At 33.6% G+C, this 14,449-nt stretch overlaps 1 protein-coding gene across 4 annotated transcripts in view; it reads left to right on the forward strand.

The window, feature by feature from the left end:
* grh (grainy head) overlaps window positions 1-14,449 on the forward strand; it is a 161,194-nt gene that overhangs the window by 38,117 nt on the left and 108,628 nt on the right. For all 4 annotated transcript variants that reach the window (XM_074143564.1, XM_074143567.1, XM_074143562.1 and 1 more), the window contains exons 2-3: window positions 3,810-4,079; window positions 7,539-7,729. In XM_074143564.1, the coding sequence (XP_073999665.1) occupies window positions 3,879-4,079; window positions 7,539-7,729 (392 nt within the window). In that variant the 5' untranslated portion in view covers window positions 3,810-3,878. The remainder of the gene's footprint in view (window positions 1-3,809; window positions 4,080-7,538; window positions 7,730-14,449) is intronic.

Here is a 14,449-nt window from a genome sequence, read left to right on the forward strand (position 1 = left end):
GTACTTTTCTTCTTATTCAATCAAAAAAACCGTTATAATATTATCATTTTGAAATTTCTTCTAAGAATCATGTTTTCATTCATAACTTCTAAAATATCGCTCACAGAAAAAAACCGTTCCAGTAAATTTTTCTTTAAAAAAATAGAGGAATCTATTTCTGAAATAAAAACCGCACCTTCCCATTTGAAAAAATGAAGTTGGTGCCTGTACTTCGCTTCTGGAAGCACCAAAAAAAATTTACGAAGTAAATTTGGATTCCTAACAAAAAACTAAGGGAACACGTATTTTTTAGTTTTTTTCTAGCTATCTTAGTTTCCGAGAAAAAGTCGTTATCCATATAGCTTGGGACACCCTGTATAGAAGTAATAATTGGGAATAATAAATTCGTGAAAAGTAATTATTAATTTTGCTTATTTTTATTTTTTAAATATATTAATTATTAATTAGAAGAGGTCCTCTACTAACAGTAGAGGCGTATTCAGCGTATGTGTTTAAGTTGTGTAGGTGACTATCGTAAAATCCTTGATAATTCTATTCAGAAAGCCCAATATTTTCATAGTTTTACTGTAACAGTTTTATTGAATATCTTGAAGGCTATGGAAGAATCCATCAATACACTTTAGGCCTTTAACAATTTAAGCCTGTTCTAAAGACAATAAGTTTTATTTTTTAAAATAAAGAAGAATTTAAAGTTGAAATTATGAACTACAATTAGAGAAAGTCACGTGATTATTTGCAAAAGATTTTGTCTCATTCTTTCATTGAATTGATGCGGGTTCTACCCACATTGGTAATAAAAACAGGCAAAAATGTTATTTAAAGATGAGCCTTGTGCGTGACATTTGGCAGCTGTAAAATATGGCGAAAATTTGCTTCATAACCTTGGCGATGGACTAGGTCGCTTCATTAGAATGGTTTTTTTTTTTTTTGCTTTGTTTCGTTTTTATTTTCTGAGAAGTGTATAAAAATATTATATATTAACGTGGCCAGTATTACTTGGGGCCGTGTTACAGAGGAGTGGCCGCGAGTGACCGACCCGTTACGCTGTAGAGACCTAAGCTTCAACCTATTAGCTTACGACTAATCTCTACAACAACATTTTTCCCAAACAGATTATTACTATTTTAGTTGTAAAGAATTTAGGTTATTTTTCAGTTAATTCAACATTTTACTGAAAAAGTATAAATGCTTAATTTTCTTTCAATACATTTAGATAAAATTCCTTACAGGATAAAGACTACTTTACCAATTATTAACACAGTTTCGAAGTCTATAATTTTACTGTAGAGCCTAAGTTAGAGGTTGTTCAACTTAGGAATTTGTTTTTTTTTTTTGTACACACATTATTTGTCATCAGGGAAAGCCCCATACAACAGACAGGCGTAGAGTTATGATGAACACAGAGAACATGAGCACCAAAAAATACATAACATAATAATAATAAAAAAAAGTTAATCTTACAAAGTTATATTTTTTTTAATAATGCATAATTTAATTTGTCAGAGAAGGATTAGTTGAATAGTTTGCGTATATGTACTGGATTCCAACGCAGAGATCCCTGATGTTGGCCCTTAGATTTTTTCCTCCTCTTAGGAGCCTCATACGGCTCACTGTCCAGTGTTGTCTGTATTAATTCATTCATTTAATTAAACCAATAATTAATAATATATTAATTAAGATATAGTGTTTCGTACCTCAATACAAAACAGTTTTGAAGGAATAACATCATTCATAGATACTACTTACACGAATAACTCCTGAAATAAAATTATTATTATTATTTTTTAGACGAATTTGACGAGTATGTTTTGGTATACATTGAAGTTGCACATAAGTTATATTTTCAAAATACTTCAACTTCCAGACGGTAGGCTCCCCAAACTAATAGCCAAGAAAATTATCGCTAAGAAAATCTTGTGGTTCAAGGATTGGGATAACGTGTGTCGTCAACTGGGAATATCTCCGTTCAATCTAGAAAATTATGATAACTGGAGAAGTAATTTAAATAGTTTTCTGGATATATTAAAGATGAACGAGAGAGAGAATGATATAGCTAGGGCGAGAGAAGGACAACATCATGTTATCTATCCGAGGTCGGATTACGATAAATGGGAATACCTCTGTAATTGTAGTGTCGAAGATGCCCGCCTAATAATAAAAGCCAGATCAGAGTCATTCAATTTAAATTTTAGGCCCTTTGATCCAGAAGCTGACCAAAACTGCACTTTGTGTAACCTAAATGACATAGAAACCGTTATTCATTTTATAGGAGTTTGTCCCATACTGGCGCCATATAGGCTTCATTATTTAAATAAAACAGTTCTCTCGATTGAGGAGGTATGCAGTGTTTTGAATGGTACAGAAAACTGGAGTGACTTATGCAAATATTTAAAATCAGCTATCTCTTATAGAAGATTGATTATAAATGAATTTTATCTCTGATGATAAGTCGTTTTCATTTCTATTTTTGTTCTGTTTTAATATTATTTTTATTTTTTACTTTCTCCGATGTTTATTTGTTCCTCATTTAGTTGCAGTTTTAAACCATAATAATCTGTAATCGCAACTCGGCAGACGGATGTAATCCATTGCCTTCAAAGAGTTATTATTTATTTTTCTATTGAATTTAGAATTATTATTTGTTCATAAATATTATTGTATTGTAAGATGGAAACATTTCTTTAAATAAACTCTATTATTATTATTATTATTATTTTTTAGGGTCGTTATATCTTAAAAAGACTACGGAAAACAAAGAGTGTTGATGACATCGAAATAATTAATCGATGTAAATGGAATCAAAATTAAAGAATCAGAATAAAAAAACGTTTAAGACTACTTTAAAGCAAAAGCGTAAACGTAAAAAACACTTTACAAATGAGATTATTGCTAGAAATAAGGTTTCAGTTTTCGTGTAAACAAAAAACAGAAAAACTAATTGTAAATCTTTTTCATTTAACAAGAAAGAGCAGAGTTTTAAGGTGATGTTCAATTATTTTTTTAATGGAGAATTTGTAGCAAGAGTGGTCTGGTAAAATCGCTTGCTGCCACATACAAATAGAGGGTAAACTTATAGTAACTTCGAAACGCTATCTATACAGGAGAACAATTAAATGGTACAGATCTTCTAGTCAGCAATATTTCTTGCGGTTTATTTAGCTTTTATAAGTTACCTTGATCTGATAATTTCCACACAACACTTGATACTGAAACCTCCACAATTTAAAATAGCAAATAGACAGTCAATTATGCAAACAAGTAGAACTCACTAATACAAAATTAGTTATACAACGTAATATCCTGCGGCTAGCAGTTCATTGTCACGAACCTTCAAAGAGTCTTTGAATTTGGTTAAAAAACAATGCATCAATCCACTAATAATGCGTGTTCTACATTTATTCTTTTAATGAGATTAATCAACTATGTAAACCAGTTATAGTATCTTTAGTAGTGGTTTATGTGAATGGTAGGTTTTTAGTTTGTAGATTTTTTTAACCTAGGCCAATCTTATCATTGTTCATAATGAATACTTTTATTAAGGGTGTCGTCAAGGTTGTGGTGGCTGCATCCTTGAAGCCTTAGACCAAGAATCGAAATACCCAGAAGAACTAAATTTACGTGAAAGGAATCTTCACACTATTTGCATTAAATTGGTTTTAATGATTTTAATTTAGGAAAAGAATTATAGCAATATAATATAGCACCGGTTTGGTGTGATTTTGGAGTGCATGAAATGGTAGTATTATGATTTTCTTCTTTTTTTTTTTTGGATCGTATACTGATAGCTGGTTTCTTTCTTTGATTTCCAGGTTGAGTTGGTAGCGGGAAATGCAGACCGGGTAGGAGGACTGTTTGTCGCAGCGAGCAGAGTGTCCAGGATGGCCGGCCGCAGGAACGACGAGGAGAATGGCGATGACCGTGTCAAAGTGGAGAACGAGGGCGTATGCAGACAGTCGCTGGCCAACGAGGAGGACCTGCAACCGCAGGGTTCGCCTCTTCTGCTAACCACCATGACGCCCGTCTCCATCGCCACCTACGACACCGAACAGAGCTCCGAACATCCGCACGGCCATAACAAGGTAAACTCTAAAAGCTCTAATTGGTAATTACTAAGCTCATTAAAATTGAACCATGTTGTTTTAACTCCCCTTAGTACTGATGGAAATATATGAGTCGTCACTTTCTGTAGCAAGAATTGATCTCTTGAATTCCACACAATAGTAATTACCATTAACTACCTTAAGAACGAAAAATGCAAAATTATACAATTTCCACCACTTTTGTAAAGTAGTAAAGTAAAGTAATCGCCTATTTTTTCAGGCGGTGCTTAACGTCCAACTACCAATTAGTCGTCGTGAACGGAGCCGACTAGCAAACATACTTTACTGTAAATTTCTTTTATTTACCATTAAATAAAATCCAAGGCCTAAGACCGGGGAATCGAACCCATTACCACAATACATATTAGCTTCGCAGATCTCGCCTCTAACCGCTCGGCTACCGTGGCGCCCATTATTATTTCAAATTGTCTACCTAAGCGACCAGAAGAAAGCTCATTGGCAATTTCAGTCTTAAATTGCCAAGCTTTCGACCTAGAGACTAGGTCATCTTCAGGGCTAATGCTTGTAGACAATTATAATATTTTTGTTTACACTTTTAAACATCAAAGCTTGATGTGTCTTCAGTCCTGACTTCTTAAACCGAAGGGCCAATAGAACCAGTGTCCACAATATAACTTAGCTTTCGACGGTCCTCGTCTTTAATCACTCGGCTACCAACTAGATCAATAGTTGTAGGCAGAAACACCTTGTTATTTAAGTTTTATACGAAAAATTGTCAAATTCAGGTATTGAACGCTCTCAGCTCCTACACAATAATTATTTATAAATTAATTACTGTTTTAATATTAACAGGAATTAGAAAACGGTTTACAGGAAGTCTTTTCCAGATATTTTTGTTTTCAAAACGATTCCAAATGATTTTATATAAATTTTGTTCGCACATTCTAACATGTAGATTTTATTAAAGTTATTTTTAAAAATTTATATAGGAATCTTTGGGCTTTTAGTAAGTGAATTTAAGCTCAACTTTAAAGTGAGTTTTTATTATATTTTACGGTTTTATCACCTCTATAATATGGGACTGGCAAAAAAAAAAGTCCGTTTTAAAAGAATATCATCTCACCGGAACTATGACTTCACAAAATGGCTTTTTCGATTTTTCTCTAATTATCAATCGTCTATGTTTTGTTTTGAATTGGTCTATTACTCTAGGATTGAAATTTTTTTTTTCTCAAAAAATATTGTTTTTGACGAGGTATCTTGCATTCTTCAATAGTAACATTTTATCAATATTGAAAAGCATGCCAGTGCTTTCAGGGATTTAAGGCCCCAAAAATATATGAAAAAATTAAAACTGTAATAGTATGCTATAATAATAGTATTTTATCATTATTATTGGATAAAATATGTGATCGTAATGTATACTATGAGAGTCTGCAGGCTCAGGAAACACATGCATCGCATGGGCCTGGCAGATGATGATAACCTTTGCAGGTTCTGTTAGGAAGAGGAGGAAACGGCACTGCACGTGTTGTGTCAGTGCGAGGGGCTCGTCTGGGCTAAGGATGTTACTTCTCGGGGGAGGAAAAACCAAGGCCTGGTGAGCTTTACTCAGGAGTCGCTCTCCAGCATCAAGAGTTTGATTAAAAGGACAGTTCTGGAGGGTGAGCTTTAGAGTGAGGGGAACCACAATACATGTAAATGGGTCGCAGTGGCGTAGGCCTTGAGGCCGCCCTAGTTTAATCTATCTATCTATCTATACTACGAGAGTATATATTATATTTATAGGTAAATCCAATTCTCAGGTCAAGATTTAATGGTAAACTCTTCAACATCTGTACAGAAACTTGAATCCATCTATTGTCTGCGTCCCTAATACATAATTATTTAATTCTAAACATGGATGTAAGTTTAGATTAGATTATATTCCGCAGGGGTTGGCCTACGCTGACGAAACTGCTGTGGTACTATCTACTGGAGTACTCTTTTAGTCATGTTAGTTCAACTTAAGCGACTGGTTTAATACTATTGGCTTACTTAAAGGCAGCATTTCTTTTGCAAAATACCGGGCAGCATAATCACCATTTTACATCCTTCAAGCAGGAAACGTTCAATGCGTACAAGTACTATTTCCTTTGCTTTCTGTGAAACCTGTACGTTTAAAAGTACAAACGATTACATGAGTTTACTAAGTCCTGCCCGTCGATAGTCCTACAATCGTCAGAATGGCTTCCCAGTCTTGGGGAAATGCCTTAGTGAATGTTGCCTAGACCCAACTTTGTTTTAACTGTTCGTGCGTCCAAGTTTGTTTTTGCAAGAATGCGGCATTTATTTATGTTTTGAATGGCTTCGATTCTCCTGAGTAGGGCAGCTGTTATCTTTTCTTAATGCCCGGTCACCTAGATCTGATAGAATAATTTAGCCACCATGATCCGTTTAAAGTTTAGTATAAACACTAATAAAATTGCCAGTCATTGGTAGGTTATAACTCAGAAATGATGCCTCGCGCGGTTCTACACACGAAGTTTAGGGATATCACGTTGAGTCTACCAAAAACTGACCAAAAATTTTCATTATTACCCAGCACTCAGCATCTCACGGTGCCATAAATTCTTCATAGGGCTTCCATAACCAGTGAAAGCTGCTTGGTTGTCTGAAAAAAAAAATTACCAACTCTGCAATTGAATAATTTTTCTTATAAACACAGCTGCTACAAAGACTAGGCCAGTTTTCGTAGTCTTATTGAGATTTCATGCCTCGGATTAACGCCAAAGTAGGGCAGGCTCTCCCTTCGAGTGGCTAAGAGCTAGAGATGTCGCAGAATACTAAGCCTAAAATAACTGCCTAACTATTAACGACTCAAAATTATACATATTTTCAGAAAGAATCTCATTAAAAAAGTGATGATTGAATATTAAAAATCATCCATACTTCTAAGTTTCAAGATAAAAGTTAGTATTTATTTAATTTATTTTTTTTCTAATTAAAGTTCTCCGCCCTTAAAGTAATTTAACCAAAAAACCAATTACCATTTACGTCAAAGACTATTAATACAAACATTTGTACTGAGCCTGTATTTATCTTGTCTGATAGTAAATGTTCATACGCCTTAACTATGCATGTAGTGAGAGATATAATCCTTGTACGAGTGTATACATCAAGATGGAAACTATTAATGTCATCCTAATAGTTAATGTTAAACTTACTATTATTTGATGAAAAAATTAAAGCAACTTAACATGGATTAACGTAAATGTACAAATTCAGAAGATTCAATGGTAGAAATTATTATAGAAATATACTATAAGGTCGACCCTGCGTGCAGTTGGACCCTGATTACCCAAACCCTTCAGTTTAATGAAAGAAAATATAGAACATCAACCTGGACTTTTATTATGTACTCGTATATCCAGTGTACAGTGGATATTTCAAACTATATTTGTAGTAAATGTATATGTTCTTTGTGCGTTACTGCAGCTGATGTACGTGGGAGATGATGGCACTACTGATGAGATGTTGGTGGCTGCAGAGCTAGCTCGCTGTGGACAACCGCCGACCGGAGATGGACCTTGCCCTGACCAGAGTAACGCCTACCATCCACGCCAACAGACTACGGTGCTCGTACTATCCGATCTGGTCCACCATATCTCGCCTATACTCTCGCTTCGGTGAGTCCTATTTTATTAATAGTTACTCAATAGTACAAATAATTATTTGTATCTTGGCCTCATTTTGAATTTCCAAACAGTGTAGGAGATTCTTATTTACAGGATGTCTGCCCAGATCTATTTCCTACATTATTTATTTCCTGCAGCAGGTTAGAACCAATTTCCTATCATCCTATTTCTGGTCATGAGATCATTAAAATACTCCATTTTTTTTAAAGACTAGCATGAACATGAGTTTAGAAATTGCATGAGAACCCATCAATCCATCTATTGTCTGCGTCCCTAATACATAATTATTTAATTCTAAACATGGATGTAAGTTTAGATTAGATTATATTCCGCAGGGGTTGGCCTACGCTGACGAAACTGCTGTGGTACTATCTACTGGAGTACTCTTTTAGTCATGTTAGTTCAACTTAAGCGACTGGTTTAATACTATTGGCTTACTTAAAGGCAGCATGGTTTCCCCCTTAGCGAGAACAACTTTTCCAAATTGCTAGTGTTACCATAAATTCTGTTACGTTAAAACAAAAATTGTAGTTTAAACGATCATACGTCTTTCTCTTCTCTAACTGTAGTTCACGAGGTTTACTTCAAAACTTTAACACTAAATGTTAGTTGGCTTCAATGTAGGTTCATTTAATTAAGGCCAATAAACTCTCCATGAAGTCAAAATTTAATGACTAAAAAGAAGTCTTAGAGATTCTGGCTTCAGTTCAAATATTACATCGATGGTAACACTATAATGTCTACTGAACTGAACCTCAACCACTCTCCTATAACGGCTATAAAATGAGTTCTTCCGAATAACGCGCCAAATTAATTTACTTCGAGCAAAAAATTAAAAAAAATTATGACCTAGATTTAAGGAAATTAATTAATAGGATCTTTGTTTTGAGAAAATGGTGGAAAAATTGGGAGAACTTTCGGAAAAATCGTATTTACAGTCACGACATTTTTCTTTGTTGTTGCTGCAAGCTCGTACTTTTTAGCAACTCACTTAATTTTTTGTTAATATTATAATAAGTAAAAACAACTTACGAATGGTTATAGTTCGACGGAATGTGCATTTGAACAATATGGCTTTTTCGACTGTTTTGTAATTATCTAAGCCAGGGGTCCAGTTCACTGTCCCTCAAACAGTTGGAGGGCCGGACTATAAAACAAACTATTTTAAAGTAAAAAAAAATAAAACGGGAACAAATAGAATATTTCAAATAAAGAACAAGTAAATTTAAATCAACAAACTGCCTGTGGGAATTATGGACCTGCTTTTGGGCTAATGAGATGGTCCAATGTCCGGTTTAGTTATAGTGCTTTGGACTTTCTTCCTACTTCTGGCTGTTTGATTTTTACACTGTTTTCGGAGCCGGTGACGCGTGCATCCCGCGCGTCATCGGAAGTAGTACTGTACATGAGCGACGCAGCGCTTTGTGGCATCGCCACATATCAGTGCTCCTCCTCTCACTGACCACCAATGAAGAGATGGCCCCTTCCGGAAGTGCGGCGGGGGCCGGATAAATGTCCTCAGGGGGCCGTAGTTTAGGGACCCCTGATCTAAGCAATCGCAAAGAAGGTTTTATAAACGTATGTTAGGTCTATTACTATCGTTAGAGTAAGTAGAGCAGTGATATCATAGTTACTTTAAAACGTACAATTTTATCGTGTATTATAGAGACAAAATTTCCACCATATTTTTAAAAATTAATTCTAGTCATTTATTTATGATGTCCGTACTTGAATTCAATTACTATATGGAAGTAAATAAATAAATAAGTAGTATATGTACCGCCGAAGCGAGTAATAATGGGACAATCCGGTTCAAGACATTCTGATAAAAAATCTATACAAATCTGTGAATTTTTGTAATGCTGTCACAAAGTTTTTCGCCCAAAAAAAATTCTATTGCTCTCCCAATAATCTGGAATTTTTCAAATCAAAATTAGGTCACAAACTATTTTTAAATTCTAAGGGGAAAAAAACGCTGACTTTACGCTCGTACTGTTGAATCATACGCTAATCAAAAAAAAAAAAAAAAACTTAAAGATTCTAAACGGTTTGATAAATAATTATTTTGAGTTATTATTAATGCCGGTATTTGAAGATTAATTGCGTATCTGGCTATGCCATGTACGCTGACTAATCTGTAACGTAGTCTGACCGCACCCATTTATTTTAATATTTTTGTTTTTCAAACTCTTTCTTACGTTATATAACAGATGCTTTCTTTATCTAACAATTATGTATTATTTATTTGAGCAAAATCTTATATTATTGAATTTCCTTTATAGATAATAATTATATCTAATAAGTGAGAAAATTAATGCTTTGTACTGTCAATTATTTCCTAAGATCTAACTACATACGTACAGATTTTCTAATTTGTATTTACCACCATAAATAATTATCTTGAGGATTTTTAAATTTGAAAAGAGAAGAAAAATTAACGCACAGTTTGGTGTGCGCGTGTTTGGTACGTGTAATGTGCGTGGGTATGAATGTGGACGTTATATCTTAAAATGAAACTATTAGATAAAGTCAAGTTTCGGATTTTGTTTCAATAATAACAATAATAAAGTTTCAGTTTTCTTTTAATGCTATCTACGAAGGCCCTAATTAAAATTCCTAATCACATCCTAATCACTCCTAATTAAAATTCCTGAATACCCACGTTTTATTTTTCTTTTTCTTTTCGTAATTCTATCTAATGGTCGCTGTTGTGTTTATTTTTTATTTTTTTGAAAAACTGATTCTGATACGAGAGAATACTCAAGATCAAAAAATGAAAAATCCTCAGAAACAAACTTTAAATTTCATTTAGTGCATCTCCATTAGGCCTGACATAACTTAGAGACAAAAACCCATCAATAGAAAGTACCACTAAAAAATTATGCCATTTAAACCATACCACAGTTACCAGAAAAAAGAGAATACTTTTGGCTTTGTAATACCTAAATCCCTAATGATTTGCGCATTGGGTTTTTCACCATCAAATTTTTAAGTGCTATTTCTACAAAATTCTTCAAATTTACCATCCACGTATTGTTACTGTAAATGGAAAATATATTTTGGTTTGCTGAAAATCTGAATTATAGTAACTAAAAGAAAATGTACATGTACAATTGCTGGTGATTTGCAATTCTAGCCAATATTTCCTACTTTTCCCATCGTTTTTGAAGTTCTTTTTACAAATTCGATCGACCCTATATGTATATTCTAGCTCTGCTACAAATATGTGTGTAGACAGCCAAAACATACTAGTTTGCTGGTCATTCTACCTCCAATTTGCTAATTTTCCCTTCGTTTTCGAAGTTCTTTGTACAAATTCGATCGACCCTATATGTATATTCTAGCTCTGCTCCAAATATCAGTGTTGACAGCCAAAACTTACGAGTTTGCTGGTCATTCTACCTCCAATTTGCTAATTTTCCCTTCGTTTTCGAAGTTCTTTTTACAAATTCGATCGACCCTATATGTATATTCTAGCTCTGCTCCAAATATCAGTGTTGACAGCCAAAACTTACGAGTTTGCTGGTCATTCTACCTCCAATTTGCTAATTTTCCCTTCGTTTTCGAAGTTCTTTGTACAAATTCGATCGACCCTATATGTATATTCTAGCTCTGCTCCAAATATCAGTGTTGACAGCCAAAACTTACGAGTTTGCTGGTCATTCTACCTCCAATTTGCTAATTTTCCCTTCGTTTTCGAAGTTCTTTGTACAAATTCGATCGACCCTATATGTATATTCTAGCTCTGCTCCAAATATCAGTGTTGACAGCCAAAACTTACGAGTTTGCTGGTCATTCTACCTCCAATTTGCTAATTTTCCCTTCGTTTTCGAAGTTCTTTGTACAAATTCGATCGACCCTATATGTATATTCTAGCTCTGCTCCAAATATCAGTGTTGACAGCCAAAACTTACGAGTTTGCTGGTCATTCTACCTCCAATTTGCTAATTTTCCCTTCGTTTTCGAAGTTCTTTTTACAAATTCGATCGACCCTATATGTATATTCTAGCTCTGCTCCAAATATCAGTGTTGACAGCCAAAACTTACGAGTTTGCTGGTCATTCTACCTCCAATTTGCTAATTTTCCCTTCGTTTTCGAAGTTCTTTGTACAAATTCGATCGACCCTATATGTATATTCTAGCTCTGCTCCAAATATCAGTGTTGACAGCCAAAACTTACGAGTTTGCTGGTCATTCTACCTCCAATTTGCTAATTTTCCCTTCGTTTTCGAAGTTCTTTGTACAAATTCGATCGACCCTATATGTATATTCTAGCTCTGCTCCAAATATCAGTGTTGACAGCCAAAACTTACGAGTTTGCTGGTCATTCTACCTCTAATTTGCTAATTTTCCCTTCGTTTTCGAAGTTCTTTGTACAAATTCGATCGACCCTATATGTATATTCTAGCTCTGCTCCAAATATCAGTGTTGACAGCCAAAACATACTAGTTTGCTGGTCATTCTAGCTCCAATTTGCTAATTTTCCCTTCGTTTTCGAAGTTCTTTGTACAAATTCGATCGACCCAATGTGTATATTCTAGTTCTGCTACAAATATCTGTGTTGACAGCCAAAACATACTAGTTTGCTGGCCATTCTAGCTCTAATTGGCTACTTTTCCCTTCATTTTTGTATTTCTTTTTTGACTTCTTTGTACTGAGTATTCTTTACCTAATATTGTAGGCCATGTTGTATTGTAACCTATTTTTGATAACTTTTTACTTGAAAAATTTCATTTTGGTGCCCTTCTAGGGTCGACCTTTATTTGTATTTTTGGCTGAAAGTTACTTCATTTGAAGTTGTGAGATATTTAATTACAACTTATTGCAGTTACTAGGTATTATTACTAATAAATAGTTATAGGAGTTGCGAGGTATTGCGGTTCAAACTTTATTGCAGTTACTAGGTACTGTGAGCCCGAATACAACTGGCTGCTATCTGCCGAAGTTATCGGTGAATGAGAATCACACTGTCATGTTCCAAAAAATATTATTTTAAATGCTCTATTAACATCCAGCGTATAGTCGAAACATTTGTTAGTCAATTTTGAACAATCGTATCATTATATTCTTGCTTAATTAATGTGTTGTTTTGTAGTTATTGTCAGTTAGATAATGAAAATAAATTTTTAGCTAATCTCTTTTTTAAGTAAATACTTGACGTGAAATTTGTAAATTACCAAAAACAGTTTTGTTTGTACAAACAATTGCCTGCATTCTATCAAGAATTTGAAAAATTTTATTTAGATTTCTCTGTAAAAATTAAAATTTTACAGTAAGTTCCATTACACGTCATCTCTCAATTTATCTGTATTTGATGATCGTAGCTGCTTGATAATCCGAGAAGCTGGTTTTGAAGAAATTTTATTTATATAAAATTGAAGATTACTGTAGCCTATACTGATAAAATAACCACGCTACGCTTCTAGTAATAAGTAAAATTCCAATTTTTAAGTTATATGCCAAACGGACTGTAACAAAATTAACGACTACTATTAGCAAACTACTGAGTTATGTAATGATTTTATATCTAGATATCGATATATATTATGTAGATTGCAAGTATATATTTGTCTACAACTAATACGGTTTAAATATGGCAGCTCGCTCTTTTTTTATATATTTGTATTTATTAATTATTCTAAATCCCAAGGTGAACAACTCTATCTACATATTTACTTTCCAGAGAAAATTCTATGATTTTTGCTAGCAAAACAATTATATTGCTTGTAAACAACCAAGATCGAGTGTTATTTGGGGGGTGAGCTCGCTCAAGAGGGAATCTAGACGCATTAAAATGCGAAGTTGTTGATGGTCTGTCTGCTTGTTTTCTTTTCTAAAGCATCAAAGCAATCTTTTTTTCTTTTGCGTCAAGATAAATAATTTTTGTTTAGCAGAATTGATGTTAGGTTAGATTACCCATTTAAGGGACCCGTCAATTATCATTCAAAATTTATCAACCAGAATCATTTTCTCAAAAACGACGTTAGGATTATTCTTTAAATTATGTATAACTTTTATTTTAAATATTTTTCAATAAAAAATCGATTAAGGTTACTTCTTTTTAAGAGATAGAGGTTGATTAGGTACCTCTCTGAAGTATTATTTAAGTTTAAAGTATGGTTAACACATAAATCAGGGGTGGCCAAGACGTACACTGTAAAGCTGATGTGAACAATGACAAATGTCATATTTCATATATAAACTCCTTTTATTTCTATGATTTTGTCTAAAATTCAGGACGAGTTTTTTTATAAAATATAATTCATAGTTAATATAATTATAGTCATATTAAAAAATTCTTTATTAGTTATTATCTTATATAAGTATAAGATTTCCTCTAAATTAACTGTAATTAAATTTTACGGTTTCTAAACCTGAATAAGACTTAGTAGTAGTAATGTCTACTCACGATTCCGAGTCGAATGAATTGAAGTATTAGTTCACCAGATAAGCGACTATGAGTTTTCTGTGATAATCTAGTTTAGTTCAAAGAGTTTAATTCAAATTTGGACAAAATGTTTATTAGACGATTACTTTAGGTGGCTTCTGAAAGAAATATGACGTCAACAGTACCAATTAATTCTTTTGAGATGCAAGTGAATATTGCAGTTATCGTATCCTTTTTTTTTTACTGTGCAAATCATAAGCGCATCTAAAAATTTATTTACCTAAATTGAGTGACTTAAAAGTCCTGTGAGTCCTGTTCATACC

This window comes from Rhodnius prolixus, unplaced genomic scaffold, assembly GCF_049639745.1.
Source record: "Rhodnius prolixus isolate KJV_2025 unplaced genomic scaffold, Rpr scaffold_12, whole genome shotgun sequence".
NCBI classification, from domain to species: domain Eukaryota; kingdom Metazoa; phylum Arthropoda; class Insecta; order Hemiptera; family Reduviidae; genus Rhodnius; species Rhodnius prolixus.